We start from the raw sequence: 23,768 nt of genomic DNA, 5'->3' as shown, positions 1-23,768 counted from the left end.
GTAAAAGCTGACAATTTCTCAAAGACATACATTGTTGGTTGTAAGTTAAATCAGTATTGCAGCAATTTCAGTCTCACCAAGAAGGTGAAATTGCAGCAACTGAAAGAAGTTTCAAAATAATGTTCCAGTCCAGTGGTACCTGTGCTAGAAAAGCTGTGTTTGTGCACTAGAAAATAACAGGTTTTGAGCTCTTCCCTTGACATAGTGAATGCAAACCAGCACTATTTCAATTAAAGTGCTCTTGCCCTTGTTACTGGGGGCATACTTTTTCAGAGGTGCATATGAAGATTATTTTTATTCCATATTAAAACATTATAAAAATCTGCCACTGTATGCAGTATATCCTGGGTAGAAATGGTGTTGTAACAGTAGCTTGTTCGATTTCAGTAACTTGCTTTAGGAGTAAGTTCTGGTATCCTGCATAATAGCATGTGTGTGTCTTAACTACAAATACAACTGTCTTAATTCTTTTCAAAACTAGGTTTGAGTTTCCTGAACAGTTGCCACTAGATGAATTTTTGCAAAAGACAGATCCTAAAGATCCTGCAAATTACATTCTTCATGCAGTTCTAGTACACAGTGGAGATAACCATGGTGGACATTATGTTGTTTACTTAAATCCAAAGGGGGATGGCAAAGTGAGTATTGAATAGCACCTAAACATATTTGTTTTGCAAGTATATATTTGAAGTTTTCATAATGGGCAAATCTTTGGAAATTTTGTTCCCTAACAGAAGAGCGTGCCGGCGCACTGGCTTCATCGCAGGGGGATTTGACTTCTCCATGTAGTTCTTAGCTTGATACTCTTTCATTTGGTGCCTTTTCTAACCTATTTGGGAAACTTTGTATCTACAAAACGAAAAAGGAGCAGCCCTTGTGCCTAGTTTTTGCTCTTTAGGGAGTCTGCATTTGGAGGCATTAAGGAATGACTTGCCTTCTGAAGCGGAGCAGCTTCATCTTTGCTATTGGCTTTTGGCAAAAGACTTTTAACTAAGGGAATCCCTTAATTTATGTGTGTGTATAAGTGTTGAAGTTCTTCTGCAATCAAATTTTATCCAGCATTTTTTTTCCCCGCTGACTTTATACTGAAGCAAATATGAACGTTTCAAATGTTTCTGTGACTCAGAAGTTCAATATATTTGTATGTCCCGCTGTTACAGGTTTAGCTGACTTGATTGGATCAGACAGTTATAGGTCAGGTGCCACTTCCCTTGAATTGTCTGGTTTTGTGTGTACATGACTGTTCGCAGTTAAAAGTAGAAGTCAGATTTCGCTGTGAATTTGTTGTTATTTGTCTGTCTTATTTGTCTTTATTGTTTTAGTTTAAAATTTCCTGTAAATTACTTTAAATGTACAAATAATTACTAGATATCTTGTGCATTGCTGCTTTTTATTTTATTTTACAACAAATAAGGTTTATTTTCTGAAATTCATAGACAAAAGTTAGATATTTGAATAACAGTCTTAATGATTTAAAGAACATTTTCATATTGGGCTTTTGATACTCAGTGCAAAATGTTCAAATATTTCAGCAAAGGTTTGATATTTTTGGCCTTCCTTACGCCAAGCACAAGTAGCAGGTAGCACAAATTGTACTGAACTAGACTTTTTTTTTTTTTTTTAAACTCATGCTGCTTGAAGAGTGATTTTAGGTACTTCAAAGAGCTGAAAGACTTGCCAGAAATAAGATTTATTTATCATTTAATAACATGCTTTTGTGTGTAAAATTATATTTATATAACATTTTCTCTCTAGTGGTGTAAATTTGATGACGATGTTGTATCAAGATGTACAAAGGAAGAAGCGATTGAACACAACTATGGAGGTCATGACGATGACTTATCTGTACGGCACTGTACGAATGCTTACATGTTGGTTTACATCAGGGAATCAAAATTAAGTATGTATACTCTGCATGTGTTCCAAGTTAGATTTACACAGAGGGATGTAGGGCTATATCTTACTTCTGAATTGTTGACGGTCGTCCTGTGCAAAGGGGCTTCGTTATTTATAGCTGGAAGGTATAGATTCCGTGGGATCAACCAGCCTTTCTCTCACTTCTGGAAAGTATGTGCTGATCCAGTGTCGTCTTGTCTTAGCACAGTAAGGCAGGACTGTGGATCTGCCAAGTGCTTCAGCCTGGATTGTTTTATAGGATGGAAAAATCAGCAAACTAACTTCAGGGTTGGAAATTAAATCCAATTGATTATAAATATGTAGATATATGTATACTAAGAAAATTGCATGGCAGTAATTTTTTTTTAATCCTGAAATGAATATTTAATTCATAAGTCTATGATACATATTTCATGGAAATAGTGCATTTTGGCTTGGGATACAAAATGCTTCTTTTGCCAAAACATGATGATATCAAACCATGTTTTTAATTAAAAGATGAAAAAAAGCCAGTTTTGACTTCATATCAGAGGAAAGTCAAGTATATATGAAGAAAACCGTTTGATGTAAATCTTGAAATGACATCACAAAATCTGCTTTACAGGTGAAGTTTTGCAGCCTGTCACGGACCATGATATTCCTCAACAACTTGTGGAAAGGCTACAAGAAGAGAAAAGGATAGAAGCTCAGAAGAGGAAGGAGAGGCAGGAAGCTCACCTCTATATGCAAGTGCAGGTCAGCTTTTGAAACAGATCAAGTTGCAACTACCTTATCTGAATAAATTCAGAATATTGAGCCACCCAAGACAAACCTTGATTTTAATTTTTTTAAAAATTGTGTTTGGAAGTAGTCTTTGCTGTGAAATTACGATTTCAGTGCTTGTACATATATTTACATATGCAATAAATTGTAACGAAACAAACAGTACTGTATGTTATAGACATTGCCATTTTCTCTACAAGTTATGTGCTTGCAAGTAAAAATAGTAAGTTCAGGTGAAAGGAAAAGGATCGGGTTATTTTAAACGGCTGCCCTGCCACCACACTTGTATCTCCTTCAGGAATTATTTTCTCAAATTAGAATGTATCAAGCCATAGGCTGCAAGCCTGGACTACTGCCAAACTGAACTCATCAAGTAGAAGCAGAAGGGGAGAATGCTTATATTTGCAATTATCTTTTTGGAAAAGCCAGATGGACTAGATTGTTATGAATTGCCTTAAGGAACCCTGTTTATGGCTCTTTCCAGAGCCCATCTGGCAGAAGAAAATAGAACCCATTTTCTATTTGCCTCCATGTTTCCTTGCATCTTCTTTCTGGTGCTCATAAGTAGAGATATTGGGGAAGTTTGGCTTGTTCTACAGTGCGTTTACACTAGAGCTGTTTTCAGTGGAGAGACTGGCAGAGTTGCACCATTTGTCTTTCAGTTAACAAAGAATATATGGGAGCTGTGGGAGTTACAGGAAACATTTTAGGCCAGCCTCTTTGCATTACACCAGTAAAATAATTATGTAGCCTTTTTTTGAGTGCCAAGGTTGTCAGAGAACATGTTTCCAAGATTGGGATCTAAGCACAACAGGTTTTTAATTGTTAGGGTTTTGTAAGAATTAGTGTGTTTTAATTACTTACACTGATTTGACTATCAATCATGATTTTTTAATTTCAGTATAATCTGTGTACTTGCAAATTTTCTTCATGAGAACACAAATAGTGTTAGCAATATGCCAGTATGCAGAGAGCCAGTGATGTTGAATAGTAAAGCATCGTAAGAAGGTATTACATTGCACAGCTGAGTTAATATGTATAGTAACCTTTAAATGTAATTTTTCAGATAGTGGCAGAGGATCAGTTCTGTGGTCACCAAGGCAATGATATGTATGATGAGGAAAAAGTGAAATACACTGTTTTCAAAGTATTAAAAAACTCCACGCTTACAGAATTTGTTCAAAATCTCTCTCAAACGATGGTAAGTTTTGTGTAGCTGGATATCTGTATCTATTTATTTTATTACATTATGGTTGCTTCATAGTCTTTATCTTTTCCAGGTATGGGCAGCAGTCATAATTTAGACCTTTTAAAATACAAGGTCTGTTTGGGTTTAATAGAAGTATCTTAGCATTCTTTCTTTTTGTTTCCTATCACAATTTTTATTTATTTTAGGGATTTCCCCAGGATCAAATCAGATTATGGCCAATGCAAGCTAGAAGTAATGGAACAAAAAGACCCGCAATGTTAGATAATGAAGCAGATGGCAATAAAACGGTAAATATTCATTGATAGAGGGCACTATTTCAGTACATCACCCATGATGTTTAGTTCTCTTTAAGAATCTGTAAGTTTGGAACGTCAGATTTTTCAGGGTTTTAATTTAACCTGTATCTGGTGAAGTTTGGTACTTAAGGAGACTTGATGTAGTGGATTGATTTGGATAGGAGGGAGGAGTGTGGTGAATGATTTTTCCATGAAAAAAAGCACGATCATGATTTTTATGTTAGATTTCAAGCAGAAATGTCTCTTTGAGTCCTCCATTATTTGGGCAAAACCTCTGGATTTAAGGAAGCGTGAACTGGAAAACATTGTGTCTAAATACCATAAAAAACAGTGATTGGAATCAATGTCCTGTTACTTCTAAAATTAAGTAATTTTCTTGCCATAATAAAGACAGCTGTAGGTATATTTTTTTAAATGAAAAAGCAATAGTTTCATTTTAAATAAAACCTATCATTTGGGCTTCATTAAAACTTTTTGATGTTTTTGTATCTGTCATAGTTTTTCTTAATAAACTTCATAAACTTTCTGTCATTAACGCAACTAAAAAAAACAACTTCTCCCATTCATAGAATGTCATAAAGTTCTTGTATCTGATGAAAATGCAGATATCGCGTTATATTATATTCTCCAGAGACTTTTTTTCTTCTTCCATGTCTTTCTACGTAGATGATTGAGCTCAGTGACAATGAAAATCCATGGACAATATTTTTGGAAACAGTAGATCCAGAGATGGCTGCTACTGGAGCAACATTACCCAAGTTTGATAAAGATCGTAAGCATATATGCTGAAACTTGAGTAAATAGAAATTACTTTTACTTTGAGTAAAACATTGTGCGCTCCTTTTTTCAATAGTGACGTTGAGGTACCCATCAAACTACAGTGCTGAAATTAGTTTTTCTCATGCAGTTTTTCCCTCGTTTATCTTCAAGTGTAAGGCACGTTTCACATGTTTTTAGAATCATTGAATAAATTTTTTGTGTGTGTGTATATATACACACGTGTGTGTATATATATATATATATATGTGCTTTTGCCAAGAAGGGTTGGACCAGATGATCCTTGATGTCCCTTCCAACCTGGTATTCTATGATATAAAATTAATTTATAAAAATTCAGTGTTTAAGAATATTTTAAGGGCATTAATCAAATTAATAAAACATCTTTGCTACTGGTTAAAGAGAAATATTTAGGTGATTTTTTTTTTCCCTCCAGACATACTCAAATAAGCCTTACTTAAAATTAAATCTTGTTTTTTAATTTGTAGATGATGTAATGTTGTTTCTGAAGATGTATGATCCGAAGACTCGGAGTTTGAATTATTGTGGGCATATCTACACACCTATATCCTGTAAAATACGTGAGTTTTAAAATTCAATTTCATTGTTATATTTTTTTAAATACAATAGATTGCATAACTCTTTCCTTTTAATAGTAGTTTTATCACTGAAATCAAAGGTAGGCCACAGAAAGAAATTCTCATTTCTCCTAACACCGGTGGTTGGTCCTCTGATAGTTTTCTTCCCATGTTGTCTCAGTGAAAGTTTCTGCAACGCTGAGAGTGTTGCCCTTGATACACCATTAGCTATCAGTTAATTTTTGTTACAGGTTTGCTGTATTTGCTAGATGTTGCTGAAAATAAGCAGCTGTTTCAAATTTGCTGTAAAGCTTTGTGATTTGATAGTGCTCCCCACTTTGTGTTTTTCTTTCTATTTCAAGTTTTTTGTGTGGAATGTACTTCTGCAATAGCTTTTAAAATAACTCTTGGACAACTTTTCACTATGGTTCCCTGAGAGCAGCTACGCAGACTGAATTGGGCGTGAGCCTTGGTTTTCATATGGGTCCATTTAAAGAATTCAGCAAATGTCCACGAAGTAAAAATACTTCGATTTGTCATTTTGAATGTCTCATTTTGTTGACTTGTACATGCTTTCTAATTTTGTATTTTAGCTGCCTTTTTTAAGAGAATTAAAATTTTTCTCTGGGGAAGGAACAGTGTTGTTTCATCTCTTTGGTCTTGGATGGCCTTGCATATATTTCTGTTGTTGTTCAGGTGAAGTGGAAGGAAACCTTAAAAGTCTCTTGGTTGAATGTCAATAAAAGAAGCTTTAACCTGGAAGACGCTCTTTCATAGGCATATAAAACCTATTTATCCAGGGTAGAAAAATAGTTTCTCTTCTTGCAGGAGGTCTCACTAGCAGTTAAAGTGCAACGCATTTCACATTCTTTTTCTTTTCCAATAGGTGACTTGCTTCCAGTTATGTGCGAGAGGGCAGGATTTCCACAAGAAACTAACCTTATCCTCTATGAGGTTTGGATTGATAGACTTTTAGTAACATTTTTGTCTTTTACATGCTATAACTAGAGAAAAAGGAGCTTCATTGGTTAAAAAAGGTTGCTTGTAACAATGGTATTTTATAAATCTTAAGCACTTGCAACTTGTAGATTTGAAGTCTGTAGGGCTGCAAGAGAGTATTGGCAGATAGTTAACTTCAAAACAGATTTAAAAGTAAACAACTAGAGGTATGATGCTTTAAAAACAAAAAGTCTCTACATTAAGTCATACATGAGTGGCCTTGCTGTGCTAAATCTGTGCATATCCTCGGGGTTGCAGCGTTAGAGGAGCTAATCCTGCTAACGTTATTGGCCGTTGTATTTTCAATGCCCCCTTAAACAGAGGCGTTGAGAAAATGTTGCAGCTACTCCTCCTTCCCTAAGTTAGAACTCAGCAAACAAAATACTTAGTCTGACACGCTTCTGCCCAAATACAGAAGTAAGTCTTTATAGCTGCTGTATTTATTGAGTGCTGAAGATGCAGGTCTTGCCAAGGCAAAATTCTTGCTATAGGAAGAACAAGGAGTTGGGTTTCTTACTGCGATTTTTGTTAGCAGTCATGCTGCTCTCTCTGGTGGTTCCAGGGGAGCATGCACACTCCTACCCTAGAAAGCAAAACTGTCAGGTATTGCTACTGTGCAGGTCAGGGTTGCAGTTTGATTCTGGTTTGTTTAGACAGATGCTTTTATTCCAAGAGGTCAACTTACAAGTATAAATATGTAATATGCATATAGATATATTATAATATACACATTTTTAATATGGCTTTGTTTTTTTGTTTTTGTTTTTTAAAAGACAAGTGAATTGCTGTACAAAAGTTCTGCACTATTAAAATAAGCGAGCATAATCAGTGTTCTCCAAGCTTCCTGGAAGCTGCATCAGTAGAAAATTAATCTGTGAATTTTGGAAAATTTTCAGTGCTAACAAGATCATGCTGAATGATAAAATACTTTTGAAAATTAAGATAACTTGAGTGAGACTCCAAAGGTAAAAATGAGCAGCCAGCTCTACCAATAACAGTTAGATGTATCTGGGCGTTAGCTGAGATGACATTTAATTTACACATATATATCTATCCATTTGTTTCAGTTGAAAGATGATACAAATTACCATATCTGATGACTTCTTTACTATTGTGACCTTTATTTTTGTCTTTTGTTTATTCTATGTGATCAACAATTTTTGTTCTTTATTGCAGGAAGTTAAACCCAACTTAACAGAAAGGATTCAAGACTATGATGTATCTCTTGATAAAGCTCTTGATGAACTCATGGATGGCGACATCATAGTGTTTCAGAAGTATGTATTTTAAGGGGGCAGCTTATCATTGTGATTAAATCACCCGCTTTACTTTGAAAGCAGAACTTCCTTTAACTTAGTGTTTTTAATAAGAACAAAGTAGACATGTTTCCATTAGATACAGACATTTTCAGCAGTAGACATGTTCTCATTTGTTTGTTCAAAGAGAAAATGAAAAAATATCGGTAGTATTTTAATTATCACGTGCCACATTACTTAAGGAAAAGGAGGTTTCATGCTAGTTTAGAAAACTAGTAACCTAAACCAGGTCTTAATGTTACCAAAGAGTGTGGTTCAGCAACGCGTCTGAGTTTTGCAGTTTTTACTTGGAGCCACTGTAACTCAGACACTGAAGAGCCTACCAGCATTTCAGATCGCAAGCTCTGTATCATTACCACCGCACAAGGCTCTTGGCTTGGAGCTCCTTTCAGCCTAGAACTAAACTAAACTGCTTTCCCTTTTTTTTCCTTTTACTCATGCTCACATTAAGTTTCATATCAGTCTACGGTGATGAGATGCTCGCGATTTGCCCGAGCATATGCGACTGATGGGTGTACTGGCGCTTCAACTGGAGTTTTCTCCAAGGCAAAAGGAGAACTCCTGCATCTTGTATCCATTTAAGGGACCTTTCATAAGCTTGTCAGGGCTATAAATCAGCATTTCTATGCTCTCACTCCTGATGGTCACACCCAACTGTGTTGCTCTGTTTCTCTCCATGGGCTGACAGTGGGTGGAAGCCAGCTAGTCTATCTTCAGCACTCTTACCCCAGATTATGTGAGATGAATGTATTTCTCATGTCATGCCTTGGAACTCGCATTCCCTGTTGACCCAGTTGGTGTTATGCACCTTTGGCTGGCTGCTGACTCCTGGGTAAGTGCACAGCTTGTACCCTGGTGCTATTTCTCCGCTGAGAAGATAGGGGTACCAGTCAGTAGTGACCCAAACCAGCATCTGTACTGACTGTTCTGCTTCTGTGGTTCAAGGAGTGCTATTATACGTCTGGCCTCTGTACAAAGCAATTAATACAGGAGGATATGGAAAGCTGTGGCAGCATTTATACAGACATGCAGTAATGTGCTGGGGTGGGAGGGAGGGACAACTACTGCTGGAATGCCACTGTGAAAGACTGGAATCGGTGTTGCCAGATTGCCAAATGAGTGAGCACAGCGTGCGAGTGCGCTTGCCCTTGCACCGCACAGAAATACTCAGGGGTATGGGTCACTACTGACTGTATTAGTTCTACTGTGTACGAGTGGTGGCTCTTTAAAAAGGTTTCTAAACTTTATTTCTGTATCTCTCAACTGTCGCTGACTTACTGTAGAACATGTTTTTAAAAGCCCTAACTGCTTGTATGTGTAACAATGCGATATGTAATGGTATTATCATTTGTTTGCTCTTGTAGGGATGACCCAGAAAATGATAGCAGTGAGCTACCAACAGCTAAAGAATACTTCCGAGACCTCTATCATCGTGTGGATGTCATTTTCTGTGATAAAACCATCCCAAATGACCCAGGCTTTGTTGTTACTTTATCCAATAGGATGAATTACTTTCAGGCATGTGTCCTATTTGTTTCTCTGCTTTTTTTTTTCTTGTTCTGAAAGGAACTTTAGCATTAAATCTCAAGTGCGTTATACATATTTTTAGAAAAGAGTAGATCTGTTCTTGTACACTTTTTGCATTGTGGTAATGCAAAAAAACTTAGGGAAGGCATTAGTGCTTGTGAGAAGAAAATACTCTGACACACACCAGTTTCATAAATAATGAGTTATTTGACAAAATGATTCTTTCTTCATATGGCATACTACTCTGCCAAGGAAGTGATATTCTAATGAAGGTATGTGTTTGCTTTCTAAGTGACAAGTTGCTCAACTTATTTAGCTATTAAAAGAAAAATACCTTGGGAATCTAGCGATAACTATTTTCTGCTTCTAATATCATCAACGATATTTATTTTGTAGACCAAACTGTATTGCTTGCTTCACACGGTGCTGTTCAATGTTCAGTGGCACTAATGGGTCAAACCTGTTGTGTTCCTAAAGGGTGACTGGGGGTGTTCAGAAGAGGAAAACTGGACAATGAAACTTTAAAACAAACAAACAAACAAAGTTGGTCTGATCTTTTAAAAGCCTGGGTAGATCTGGCTCCCTACAGTTCTCCTGCAGTTGCTTATGTGAGCGGCAAAAAGATCAGACAGTTTATTTTCTGTCACCAAAGGCAGGAACTTTGAGCACCTGCACACAGGGGAAGTCAGGATGACTTCTGCTATCCTATTCTCATCATCTGCTTTTTGGCAACTCACTTTTTCTTATTTCATTTTTACTTGAAGTGTAAGTTCTTTATAGTTTATTTTGGTAAGGGAAAAATAGAGAATGCCCATGTTTTTTGTGAGGCATTGATGTGAAATATACTGGCGGGAATAACGTGGTGATATTACCCAGCAAGCTAACTTCCTTGGAGCGAATTAAAGAACAGTGGGAATTTTTAAAGAGTAAGTCTTGACTTATTTCCCCAATAATACTATAATTAAAAAAAACCCACAACACAAACACAACAAAAACAAACAAAACCAAAAGAGGAGTAGAGCTATTGTGGACTTTGTTGCCTTTTGGTGATAAAACAGAGGTTCCTCACGTTTTTTTTTTTCCTAGTATATCTCGCTCTGTGTCAATTGTTCAGAAGCTAAAGACAGTAGTTAATTTTGCCTTGGGGGAGCAGACATAGTGGGGGTCTTCCAGAATTTCAGTAGCGTAACATTCTTGACTTGTAATGAATGACTGTGTGATTGTAGAACAATGTCATAACTGTCTGAAATAATTCAAAACTTACCAAAAAAATGTATTTGCAGGTTGCAAAGACAGTTGCGCAAAGACTTAATACGGATCCAATGCTATTACAGTTTTTCAAGTCCCAGGGGTAAGATGAATTTCCTTAGTGTTCTGTGTATAAACTCTTCTTTAAAATACTTAGCCCAAATATAGACAGGTAGAAGTTACTTTGTAGCTTTTTTCCAGGTTGTAAACTAATTCTTTACCAGTAAAATATTAGCATTCTGGCATGCACAGCAAGTTGCATAGACAGTTTTAAGTATTGCAAAGGCTGACTCTAGAGCCTCAAAGAGTTGCACACTTCAATGACACTAGAACTCTTCTAAAAAAAGATGCATTTTAAAACATCACTGTTTAAATGTCTGAAATCATTAATTACTTCAAAGCCTTACTTTACGGGACAAATTATTAAGCTAATGCAAGTGCTGTTTCAGTGAACACAGATTTCTAGAATGGGGGAGAGCAGAAACAAGTGCACATAAAAGCAGGATTTTTGCTGATTTTACAGGTTTAAATGCAGGAAGTTGCTTCACTGATTTCTCCTCCCCCTCCTCCCCCAAGTCTGCAAATGAGGTTTTATGGAGATGATGATGATCTAACAAGTTCACAGCTGCTAAAAGGGACATTTCTGGTTAAAGTGGTGTTCTCGGGCACAGTTGTGTAAAACTGGATTTGAATCTGTGTAAACTATAGCAGAAAACAGCATATTGGTAGTTATACGTATATGCTGCAGGAATAATGCACGTGCAAAAATTACATCATCTTTTTGTATTCATGTATATGCTCTTTATTAACCTGTAGGTATTCCCAGTCATCATCAGTGAGACTGTCGTAATTTTAGCTCTTTATAGTTTCCAGTGCTGTGGTCACTCTGGAATTCGCTGTGTCATATTGCTCCGCAAATTAACCTTTCACAATCTAAAGCATGTGCTGCTAGACTAGTAGGTTCAGAGGAATGTAGGTATGCAGTAGGTATGCAGTATTAAAGGTGAGCTTATAAACATCCAAGAGAGTTAACACTCACAGCGAATGGTATTCCTGTTCCCATATGCTCACCTGTGTTTAAAAATCACAAAAGCACCGAATATAATGCCACTTAGGCTGTGCTAGCAATTATGTGAAACTGGAAGCCAGGAATAAAAATGCACTTGGTACTTTGATTTACTGAGCAGTGATGGATTGTAAAGAGATGTTTTATGTTTTCCTTTTTCCTCCTGTAGTTACAGGGATGGCCCTGGTAATCCTCTTAGACATAATTATGAAGGTACTTTAAGAGATCTTCTGCAGTTCTTCAAGCCTAGGCAACCTAAAAAACTTTACTATCAACAGGTAAGAGTCTTTTGTTTTTATTGGTGTGAATTAAAGAAACGTAATTCTGCCCTATATAAAGTATGCCTAAAGTGTTTTTCTTTTCTTCCTTAAGCTCAAAATGAAAATAACTGATTTTGAAAACAGAAGAAGTTTTAAATGCATATGGCTAAATAGCCAGTTTAGGGAAGAGGTGAGTGAGGCTGGGTGTTACATGCTTGGTGTCGTTTCTGTGTCAAAACTGATATGGCTGTGATTATGGTTCACACTGTTGTCCCTGAATAACACTGAATTAGAACAAAGTTGTATGTGATGTTAAAAAAAAAAAAAAAAACAAACTACAAAAAAACCACACCAAACCACCAAAGCAACATAAACAATAAATTAAAGAGAATTGTGTCAGTTCTTAACGAAAACTTTGAAGATAACATAGGTGTTCACTTTAGTAATTGTTATCTTTTAAAGATGAATTTTTGATGAAGAGAAGAATCCAGTGTATTGTGCGCTTTAATATGGTTGTTTACATTTTCAGATTTTTCTAACTATTTTTCTGTTTCAAATTCCGTAGGAAATAACAGTATATCCAGATAAGCATGGGTGTGTGCGGGACCTGTTAGAAGAATGTAAAAAAGTTGTAGAACTCTCTGAAAAAGGTTCAGGGAAATTAAGGTAAAACTCAAAGAATGTGATTTCTTTTATGGGATCATGTGGATTTTATGCAGAAAAGTATCCATAGAATTTAAAATACTGTGGAAACCGTTATTATCAAATGAAGTCTGATACTCTGTTAAAAATAAAAAGCCTCCAGATTTATGTCATTAAGAGAGCTCTTATTAACTACAAATATAAATTTCATGTAATTATTTATTTCATATTTCAAAAGTTATATCCTGGAGATGCATAAGTTTCAACAATTTCATTTGTTAACTCCATGATTTAATATTGTTTCCAATTCAAGCATCTCATGCTGTTCACTTCTTAGGAGTTAAAAGTGAGATCATTTAAAGAGAGTGTAAAAAAAAAAAAAAAAAACCCACAAAAAATTAAAAAACCTTTGTCTTGTAACTGCACGTACTGGCCTTTTTTGCCATCAGCCAGAAGTAATTTAACCTTTTGTAACTTTACAGCTTAATTTTTACTGAAGACTGAATTCAAAGTTTTACAAATACAGTAGTAGCATCTGTTTATATCCTGACTACACTAATCCATCTCAAGGTTTGAGAAAGAAATGTTGCATTGATTGTTTTTTAATATTTTTTATTTATTTTTTTAATGCTTTCCCTGTTTGTTTATTTTATAAGGCTGCTAGAAATTGTAAGTTACAAAATAATTGGTGTCCATCAGGAGGATGAGCTGTTAGAGTGTTTGTCACCTGCAACAAGTCGAACATTTCGAATAGAGGTAAGTATTACTTTCTTAAAGAAACTTTAAAACTTTACTTTGAGAGAAGAAACTCTTGCAAGTGGTAATTCTCTTTTACTGGATTCGGATTTTCAAATTATCTGAAAGATAATACTTCTAAAATTTTTCCTTTGTTCCGTCTGCTTCCTTATGATGATTTCATTCTTTAATTTTTTATGTATGTTTATTATAAGAATGCATGAAGTCTTGGCAAGGGCTTATCCGTAGGACATTTGCTGCCTTAGCAATAATTCCAAGATTTGTTTGGGTGCTCATGATATAAATGTTTGTGCTTAGAACCTGCTTTCAGACTCTAAACTTAAGTACTCTAGAAGACTTGGTTTCCTTTTCTGTTAAGTTTGAGCCAAATTTGGATACTTATGTTATTTTTCTAAATATTTCATCATTCAAATCTGTTACCTTGCCTCAAAGATCAAAAATTAAAAAAAAAAAACAAACCAACGTTTCCAGTGTAAACTGTAAAGAGGAGATGACGAGATCTGTGATATTGCTGTCAGCTACTACTACAGCTGATAGAAGATTTCATGTCAAAAAAGCCATTCATGGAAGCAAGGAGAGTATTTACTGAGCAGGGGAAGCTAAAATGCTGTCATGCCAGCGATGAATGAGTCTTGTAAAAAAGACTCTGGCAAACAGCATGGTTCTTCTAATTGTTTTTAAATAGACTTGTTTTACATCAGTAACAGTACATCAGTTATGCTTTTAGTTACTTAGTAAGTTACTTTTTGAGGAAAATTTTAGCTAATCCCATTCATAATTTTATGTCTGGATGTAGGAAATTCCTCTGGACCAGGTAGATATAGATAAAGAAAATGAGATGCTAATCACAGTGGCACATTTCCACAAAGAGGTTTTTGGGACATTTGGAATTCCGTTCTTGCTGAGGATACACCAGGTACAGTATGCCTCCCTTTTTCTCCCCAAGAGATTGTATTGATGATGTTTTCTTAAAGTACTGTCCAAGAAATTGATTAGTATAAAAAGAGTACAGGAAAATACTGCTCCTGTATAAAAGGTTCTGCCCCACATATGACTCTCTACTGCTAAATCACTTACCATCACAGTTCTCTTTTGCATATACAGATTGTTTGGTGTTTCTGTGAGCCTGTGCAATATCTAGAAAGTAGGCATTCAGCATCAGCCAGGGACTTGAAATACTATCAAAAGCAATACCACTCCCCTAACCACGTGCAGAACACACACCACACCACACACACACACCCCCCCCCCCCCCAACAGACCTAGAATCCTATTTCTGATACCACCTTAGTAACTGCAATGCAAACTTGTTGGCTAAAGTGGCTAGACCGTGGTTTCTTGGCTTCTTACTGAGACCCTTGAATATGAAAAATGAGTTTGCTTTCCTCAACACTTTCTAAGTTCGCTGTGCATTTCATAACTTCTGTAATTTGATGTGCTTTATCTTCTAGGGCTGGAAGTTAATACAGGAGTGAAAGCTAATTTTAAAACCTTAATTTAAATTCTTAAGTTTTTATGTGGTGCTGCTCCAGCTGAATGTCACATTAATTCTTTTAATATCAAAGTATATTTCTGAGGGCAGTTAGCAGTTTGCTTCTAAACTTTTTCTGGTTCGTGTGTGTTAGTTTGTATGAAAATTACCTCATTTTCTAAAAGTTTTGGAATGAGAAACACATCCACATTTCTGCATCCCATAGAATTTTACTATATTTCCTTATTTTTGATCAATGTAGAGTAAAACGTGTGTTGAGATTTCTATTGAAAACCATTTGTACTGCCTTTCCCTGTCTATGACAGTTGATATGTATATTATTGATCTTTAAGTTGATGGTATCCATCACTTTTTTTGGCAGTTTACATACACAGCATGCAGAAACATACTACAAAAAGTTACTAATTGAGGGGGAGTGTCACAGGTGTACAGGTTTTAAGAAATAATATGCTTAGAAAGGATAAATAATTTTTTTCCCAAATTCCTATTTTGCATCTAATTTTCTAACATTTCTTAACTTTAACCTGACTTGCACATGTCACTAGCAGTGCTTGGTCAATTTAGTGGACAGTTTGCATAATGATGAATCAATCAGACTTACGACTTGCTATAAATTCAGCAACTTTATGTTGTTATTCCGTATTGTAGTGGATAATGTTGACAATTGTGTAATTTTGTAAATAACTGAGAGATTAAGGCAATGTATTTCAATGAAGCTTGAAGCAGGAAATATTAACAGCATCCCTTTTTGTCCTAGATTTTTTTCACATTAAAAATCTTGTTGTAATTTTTAGGGTGAACACTTCAGAGAGGTTATGAAGCGGATTCAGACAATGCTGGACATACAAGAAAAAGAATTTGAAAAGGTAATGGCAAATTGGGAGAGTTTTTATTGCTGATTGTAGACCTTAACTGGGTTTATTTTAAGAAGTTGGAACACCACAGGTTTGGCATAAGTGTAGATTTTGATCAATATAACAGTTGCTTGACATAACGCTTTTCTCTGAGAATAATTAGGTAGGATGTGTAGGAGTAGAATTTCTGTCCGGCATCAAAAGAGATACTCAGCAAAACACTAAAGCAACCTAGAAAAATTTAGATGGTGCAGGACCTCTAGAGGCCACCAACTTCAGATTCATGCTCAGAGCAGAACTAGTTTGAAGTTTCGTCAGGTTGCTCAGGTTTTTACCTAGTTGCAATTTGAAAACTCCCAAGGATGGGAATTCTGCCATGTTCTGGACACTGTATTTTAGAGCATCACCACTATCATTGTGAAGACGCTTGTTTTCCTTACATGTAATCAGAATTACTCATTTTGCAACTGATGATGGTTGCCTCTTGTCCACTTGCTGTGCAGCTCTGGAGAAGAGTCTGCTTCTGTGTAACAGTCTTTGGTCGGTGGAAGACTGGATTCCCCCGTTAGCCTTTTCTTCTCTGGGCTAAACAAACCCATTTTCCCTAGCTTCTGGTATGCTATGGGCTCCAGCCCCCTAACTCTCTTACTGGACTATTGCTGGACTTCCTGCAGTTTGTAGCCGTCTCTTTCTCCCTGGAGGACCTGAACCTGCACACAGTATTCCAGATGCAGTCTCATGATTTCCTGAGTGTTCATTTTATCCCAGTGTCGAGGTTGTTGGTGAAGATTTTAAACAGAATTGGCTTTTATCAACCCCTGAAGAATACGACTTATAACCAGCTATGAGATAGACAATGAAATAGACTTGAAAGCTTTATTTTAATGCGGTATCTTATGAGGTTTTGTTTTGGGTTTTTGTCTTATCGTAGTTTAAATTTGCAATTGTAATGATGGGCCGACACCAATATCTCAATGAAGATGAGTATGAAGTGAACTTGAAAGATTTTGAGCCCCAACCTGGTGAGTTGTTAGACAACCCGACTATTCTTTTGACCTGCTGAAGTAGCTCTGCCAGTTGTTCTAATGTGTTTACCCTTAACTCAGGATGCAGAGATTGTTCTTTGTACATGAAATACATTACATGTAGTAAGTAAGCATTTATATACACTTGTGTGCACACTTAAGTGTTAAGTTTATATGTTAGTCTGAGAATATGTATTTTATAGGTATATAAATAACTAAATAATTTGTTTCCTTATGAGTTAAAAGTTTGCATTTGAGTGACCAAATGGGTCAAATATCAGTATAACATACTTTAAAGAAGAGAGTCACAACACAGTTGCACCTTATCTGTATGGACCATCTGCTCCCTGTACGTTTGATTCTCACATTGTTATTGGATTGTGTGCTTGTGTTATTCCTAAAAAAAACCAAGGTGCATTCACATAAGATTCTTAATTTAAATTTGCTGCAAAGAGGTATTTAAATTCTCATATTCATTGAAGATGCTTCTTGCTCATTATTGGTATCTTCAATGAATCTGAAGAATCTAACAAGAGTATTACCTATGTGAATAGGATGCTGTTTAGATTTTCTTTCCTAAGAGGTGATTCACCAAGCTACAAATGCAGCTCTGTTCTGAATTTGTCTGTGGATGGTCTACTCAACTGATATTTAAAGCTCTGAAGAATTATACATAGGAGAAACCAGGTTAATCCTCCAGGAGTTCCAGACAGTCATCTTTTGAGGATTTCAGTTGGGAATGGCACCTTTGAATCTGCAGTCAGAATTCTGTTGAAAGCCTTGAATTCATCAGGAGTTTTTTCCCCTAGTTTAGCTAAGTGTTCCTTTTTCTGAGCTGCTCTATCTGGTAGAAACGAGATTGAGGACAAGTTGCTCCCTGCAGTTCTATTTTTCTGACAATTATGAGCTCTGTTTTTTGTTGGCACGTTGTGCAAGAGCCAAACTTTCTCTGATTTTTTTTCAAGCGGTGTTCTGGATTTATGTAACAGTCATAAAGAAATTCTGTAACTGTCTGTTTATTTGAAAACCCACAGAGAGTTATACCTATACTTTGCAGGAACCTAGCAAAAAGTCCTCTCGTCGTGGTATGTTACACAGCCAGGTTTATGGCTCATGGCTGTGAATTTGAGGGGCCCTGCCAAAACTTTGAATGCCTGCATCTGCACAAGTCATCAATGAGCAGAGAAATGTGTCACTGGAGGGAACTCTTTTTCTGCAGTAGTTGTGGGGGGGTCTCTGGATGGCGAACTCAGAGGTGGATGTTTCTCCATGGACAGATAAACTCTGTGTTGTGTGCTTAGAGCAGGCAGAGTCCTGATTTTATTCTGTGAGTCATCTTTCTGGGCATGGGAAGGGGAAGGCAATAGTCTGAAATGACCTGTCAGACTTCCTGAGCAAAACAGAGCCAGTTTTGCCAAAACAGCGCGAAAGACTAACCAGGTAACTAGGTCATAAGTACAGAACACGGTCGAAATTAGAAAAGGAAGAACTTGAACTGTTTGTAGGAGTTGTAGGGAATGTGAGATTAAAGGGTTTTAATTTGAGAGTTCATGGGAAGGTGTCCCTTTGATATAATACACTGATAGAATTCACTCCCCCCTTGAAATTCTCCTAGAGGGTAATAATATGATGCTCTACTGCCTTCTTACCTAAGTAATGTTTCAAGGTGTGGGGCTTGTGTTTCGACAAATACCAAATTTTAACACGCACTGGGCTGATTGAACCAAAGCTTTGGCATTCTGTAATTTGATTGACGTAGCTGATGTCAGTAGTGTCTCTCTGCTTTTACAAAGATGCGCTTTAGCAGTGATTGTGCTGGCGCTAACGGTGTAGGACTTCATTTCTTTCTATAAAAGGCATTAAAGTGATCTCAGCAAGATTGGCAGTTCTCTTTTATATTTGACATTGACCATTATGTCAAACAAAAAGACAAATAATTCTGACTGAAGAAAATATATCCAGAAATGCAGATGCAGGCAACCAAAAAGGTCAAGTGTTTTATGCTTTAGTGCTTGCAGTTGATGGCTTTGAATGTAGGAGTGTGCTTTTCTTGCTGGGGGGCTATTCGGTTTCTGCCTTTCTCATTTCACTTCAAAGAACATTTGATGCTCTGCATCAAGGACATCTTAAAAGAGAATTTCTTCTATTTTCAAGAAGTATGTGGACTGTGGTTTTTAATGAAAACTAGCGGTAGATAAAACCATATTGGGTCGAACAAGTGAAAAAATCTGTATGTTTTCTTTACAGGCTAAATATGACTAATTTTTTTCTCAGAAAATAAATGAGGTCCGTTATGTGATTTCTTAATTAACTGACTGTTTGCATTTTACATGAATTTAAAAAGTATTCCCACTTAAAGCAGGTGATAATAATAACTTAATACAGCAGAGATAACTTAAACTATGGCAAATACTATAGGTTGTTGTATTTAGATGATGTATGCCTTCCTGTTTCAAACAGGCTTAGCACTTTGAAAGCTGGTACTTTGATGTGCTTATTGCCATAAATTAGAACAGTAGTACTCTTGCTTTAGCATACACTTCACTGCTGTGCACTCCTATAAGTGACTGAAGAGGAGAAAAACCAGCTACCTGCTCCAGAAACAGCTGTAAAATGTATTACTGGAAAGAGAACAGCGGTCGGGAGAGCAGACCTGTTGGCTGTGGACTGTAGGACTGTTCTGCAGTCCTCTTCCATGCCCTGTGGTTCTTAGCAAACTGTGAACAAGGCACACAGGAGTAGTTTGTGTAAAGGAAACTTTCCAATTTAGTCTTAGAAGTTCATTATTTTTTTTCTCTTTTCTTTTCTAGGCAACATGTCTCATCCAAGGCCATGGCTAGGGCTTGACCATTTCAATAAAGCCCCAAAGAGAAGTCGCTACACTTACCTTGAAAAAGCTATTAAAATCCATAACTGACTTACTTAACCAGATTGTCAAGGCAAGGGACAAAAATAAGTGTGTGTGTGCACCTTTTTAACAACTGTAGAACTTTGGTACACGTGCACTATATCTGAAGTCTTCAGCAAGAGGATTTGCTGCTGATGTTAATTTTATTTTGTTGAGGCTGTTCAGTTTGGCTTCTCTGTATCTATTGACTGCCCTTTTTGAGCAAAATGAAGGTGTTTTTATAAAGCTTGGATGCCAATGAGAGTTATTTTATGGTAAACGTAATGCAAGGCAATTGTCAGCATAATGAGGGAAGAGTTTAGTAGAACAGTTGACATTGGCAAAATATTTGTCTGTAGTACGTTTATAGATGGCATAAGCTGGCTGGCTGCTCTTCCTGGTATGGTGTTCACCATCACTGCAGCTAGTAAGTCTTATGTTTAGACTCACATCAGATTTATTTCCTTCAGTTATACTTTAAATGACATTTTTGTGCATTTGTAAATGCAAAAAACTCACATCATCAATAAATAGCAATCTCTACTTCATTGTGTACATTGTTGGCACTTATTCGGGATTTTTGTCTTCTCCAGCTGCATAGAATCTTTTTTAATAAACTAGTTTTCGTTTAATTTAGTCCCTACTTTGCATCCCGTTTTGCCAAGTGGATGCCCTGAGTCCTAAAAAGAGAAATTTGGGTATTTTTATTAAATTTTCAACCATTGATAAATACCATTGTGATTTATTATGCCATCTCCTGGCAAACAGAATGACACTCAAAAGTTGGCAAAAGCAAGTGAGAGGATTATAAATATCATTAATTTAGTTAACATGGGAAGAGATGGGGAAAACACAAGAAATAGCCTTTTAGCACAGAGGGCATGCTCACTAGTGTTTAGTAAGCTGTTGACTTTGTATAAAAAAAGGAGGAAAAAAAAAGAAAAAAGAAGAAAAAAAGAAAAAATGAAATTGTATATTTAATGAATGAACATGTACAATTTAACACTTGGAGGTTAATTTTGTTGGGTGAGTCTGCAAGTGAATTTCACTGATGTTGATATTCATTGTGTGTAGTTTTATTTCAGTCCCCAGACTGCTTCCTTTTATTTTGGAGCTAATGCCAGCCGCGTGTCTAGTTTTGAGTGCAGTAAAGATAGATCAGCAATTCACACTTAATTTTACATTCTTTTCCAGTATTTTATTTTGTTTCTGTAGCCGCAGTGTACAACAACTCTTCCTGTATATTGCCTTTTTTTGCTGGAAAATGTTGTATGTTGAATAAAATTTTCTATAAAATTTTTCTTCGGTGAGTGATGACGTGGACGTTGAAGAAGATTTCTCCTCTCCTTGGAAATAGAGTCTTGGGAAATGTTTTAATTTGTGAGGTTTTGCTAAAGGTGTGGGTTTTTTTTTTTTAAATGTTGACAATTGTATAATCCGCATATTGGTTGTTTTGGGGAAAAATTGTGGGTTTTTCTGTTAAAATTCCTTTGGGGTTTGGAGGTTTTTTGTGTTTTGTTTTTTCACCTCCTAACTAGTCACACTTGAGCTTAATAAATAAAAGGTTTTCCAGGAAGGAGCCATGTACAATTAAGACAAACAGGAAAATTATTTTACTAGTTTGTTTGTAAAGCTTGTCCTAGAGTCTGTGTGGTAGACTTGACTCTTCCTGCCTGTACAAAATTTTGTGGTCCAGATTCTCAAGTCTAATATTATAAATGGTGTAAAGTGAAATCTGGAGTCTCTAAAGGTAAGCTCTCTTAATAGACTAATAGATTCCCACTGTAATGTGTTCCCTGTATTCATAACCAAAACAGAAAGTGCTTAGAAGCTTTCCTTTTTCAGACCTATCAATAAACATTTAGTAGGGGTTGTGTACATGTGATGGCCTCTATACTTTTCTCTGAGATGGATTCTGGTGATTACTGAAAACACCAGCAAGTATTTTTAAATTAAATTTTAAGATCTATTTCATTCTTGTAGCTTTAAAATTAATTAATCAATCGCTCAAGTTTTAGGTATGTTTGGTTTTCTTTTTAATTTATATCTTGCAGTGCTTATAACTGTCTTTTATTTCCAGTCAAACTAGTTGTTTACTGTTGGGTTTTGGTTTTGTTTTGTTTTTTTGGTCATCTGAGTGCATAAGTTACAGGTAGAAGTGCTTAAATGACATGCCTTAAGTGGACAAAATTGTTCCTTTGATTTGTATTTGCATTGAACTGGTGAGAATTACAACACCCTTCAAGTAGTGTTTTTGCTAGTACTTGGACTTGTCTCCACAGGCTTTCAGTAAATGTCAGGATTTGTTTTCAAAATATTTCTGTAAAATCAGTGACTCTGGTCAGCAGTAGTAAGCCCTAATTATATTTTGTGAATTTAATGGTACACTGATATTGAATAGAGCTTGTATCTGAATGTCACTAAGTTTTTAATTTATTGGAGGTTGGCAGCTTTTAGGGAATATCTTAAGAAATCACAGTATTTCAGAAGAAAATATCACTAAGTAAATTTTGGGTGCCTTTTGATTTTGAGATGAGTCGGTTTTACGTGCTTCAATATTTGTGCTATTCCTACACTAGTTTTGAAAAGACAGTATTTTAAGGCATTCCATATGCAGTTTTCAATAACTGAAGTTTTTTTATGAAATTCTTTTTGTTGGAGCACAAGTAACTTGTTTTTCAAATATGGAAATACACAGACATATGAAGAGAAGAGGAGACAGGAAGTTTTCTCAGGTGCAGTATGTTTGCTTAGTTCACTCTAAAAAAAAATTTACAAGAATAGTCTTCAAAATCACTGTGCTTTCCATTTCTTACTCAGATTTTGGAATTATCTGGATAATAGACAGTGAATGCATTAAATTAAGTTAATGATAATGTAAGTGTTAAGCAATAAGGATGTAATTTCATGGTACACAGCATCAGAGCAACATGATGTTAATGGCCCACCTGAATTCTCCCTATGAAAATAGCAAGCGTTGTTCCTGTAGATTTACATAGTGCCTTTTATCCTAAAGGAGTCCAAAGCATTCTGTGAAATCTAAGCAAATCACACCAGTGACATAGTTGCTGACTAGAGAGTGACAGCCAACAAAAACACCCTTTATACAAGAAGGCTTGCTTAGCAACACCAGGACGAATCTGTGCTGCCGCAAGACGCGTCGGAGGGATCGGGCCGATGCCGTACCGCAGGACGTGCAGAGCATGCAGTGCCTCCCGCGTACTGGATCTACCTCAGCTGCTGCCCCTCCGGAGCTGGCGTGCCAGCATCCCGCCCCAGCATCCCACTGGAGCTTGGACCAGCCTCTCCTGCGGGCTCTGTGCTGGCTGCAGGCGTCACTGCCCAGATCTAAGCTACGCTGTGGTTTTGCTATTTAATATCCTTTGTGAGAAATCGTTTTCTGTAGGAACTGTATATAGTGTAAATAAAATAGACTAGGATAAACGCTGGATTGGTGTCTTGTGCATTCATTTTAGAAAAGATTGGGAGGGAAAGCTAATGGGTTGCTCAGAAGTCAGGGTGATTTTGGTTAGATCAAAGAGATAAATTTTGCAAAATGTAGCCAAATTATATATCAAGAATGACATTCATAATGTAGGGAAGAGCTGGCCAGAAGGTAAATCCTGACTTCTGTGGCAATTTCCAGTTTTTTTAACTCTTGTTTTTCTCAGAGGGACTAAACAAGCATTTGGATTTTGAGGCGGGGAGTGTAAGTGTTCGGTGCATGAGCAGTGTGGTGTCATTTGTTGTTGGCATTTAAACCAGTCTGGTCTTCTGGGTTAGAAAGCGGAAAACGTTCACGTTTGATATGCGTGAATCTGCCTTCAAATCTGTGCTCAACTTAATTTCTGCCCAGGTGATGTTGAAATTAGCTGTGTACCAAGCAGGGCAGGAAATGAAATTTGTGAATTACTGGGCTGTCGCTGGAAACCTTTATTTTTATTTTTTTTTATGAAATACTTGTGTAAACTATTGTGCCTCCAAATATTGGTGTAAAAATGTTCTAACTACTTCACATCGTAAATCGAATATAATTTCTTTGTTAGGTATATATTCAGTTTTTTGCTTGTGCACCTTTCCTCCTAAATGTTATGCATCTTGATGCGTTATTCACCAGTACTTCAGAGCAAAGCTTGCTGTTTCACAGTCAGATTTTAAAATGAAGAATAATCACAAC

General features: G+C 36.4%; 1 protein-coding gene across 1 annotated transcript in view; it reads left to right on the top strand.

Moving 5' to 3' along the window:
* The window catches only part of USP7 (ubiquitin specific peptidase 7), a 77,802-nt gene extending 54,762 nt beyond the window's left edge, over window positions 1–23,040 (top strand). Inside the window, exons 13-31 of the mRNA XM_082490595.1 lie at window positions 482–638; window positions 1,756–1,900; window positions 2,501–2,631; window positions 3,725–3,859; window positions 4,054–4,155; window positions 4,831–4,936; window positions 5,430–5,522; window positions 6,406–6,473; window positions 7,695–7,795; window positions 9,199–9,352; window positions 10,645–10,712; window positions 11,845–11,953; window positions 12,048–12,125; window positions 12,501–12,601; window positions 13,234–13,333; window positions 14,130–14,249; window positions 15,620–15,691; window positions 16,611–16,701; window positions 19,515–23,040. Coding sequence (XP_082346721.1) covers window positions 482–638; window positions 1,756–1,900; window positions 2,501–2,631; window positions 3,725–3,859; window positions 4,054–4,155; window positions 4,831–4,936; window positions 5,430–5,522; window positions 6,406–6,473; window positions 7,695–7,795; window positions 9,199–9,352; window positions 10,645–10,712; window positions 11,845–11,953; window positions 12,048–12,125; window positions 12,501–12,601; window positions 13,234–13,333; window positions 14,130–14,249; window positions 15,620–15,691; window positions 16,611–16,701; window positions 19,515–19,621 — 2,038 coding nt within the window. The 3' untranslated portion in view covers window positions 19,622–23,040. The remainder of the gene's footprint in view (window positions 1–481; window positions 639–1,755; window positions 1,901–2,500; window positions 2,632–3,724; window positions 3,860–4,053; window positions 4,156–4,830; window positions 4,937–5,429; window positions 5,523–6,405; window positions 6,474–7,694; window positions 7,796–9,198; window positions 9,353–10,644; window positions 10,713–11,844; window positions 11,954–12,047; window positions 12,126–12,500; window positions 12,602–13,233; window positions 13,334–14,129; window positions 14,250–15,619; window positions 15,692–16,610; window positions 16,702–19,514) is intronic.
* The last annotated feature ends 728 nt before the right edge of the window (window positions 23,041–23,768 follow it).

The sequence above is a fragment of the Vanellus vanellus genome (assembly GCF_965231255.1).
Source record: "Vanellus vanellus genome assembly, chromosome: 14".
Classification (NCBI taxonomy): Eukaryota; Metazoa; Chordata; class Aves; order Charadriiformes; family Charadriidae; genus Vanellus; species Vanellus vanellus.
This window is presented reverse-complemented; position numbering and strand designations above follow the sequence as displayed.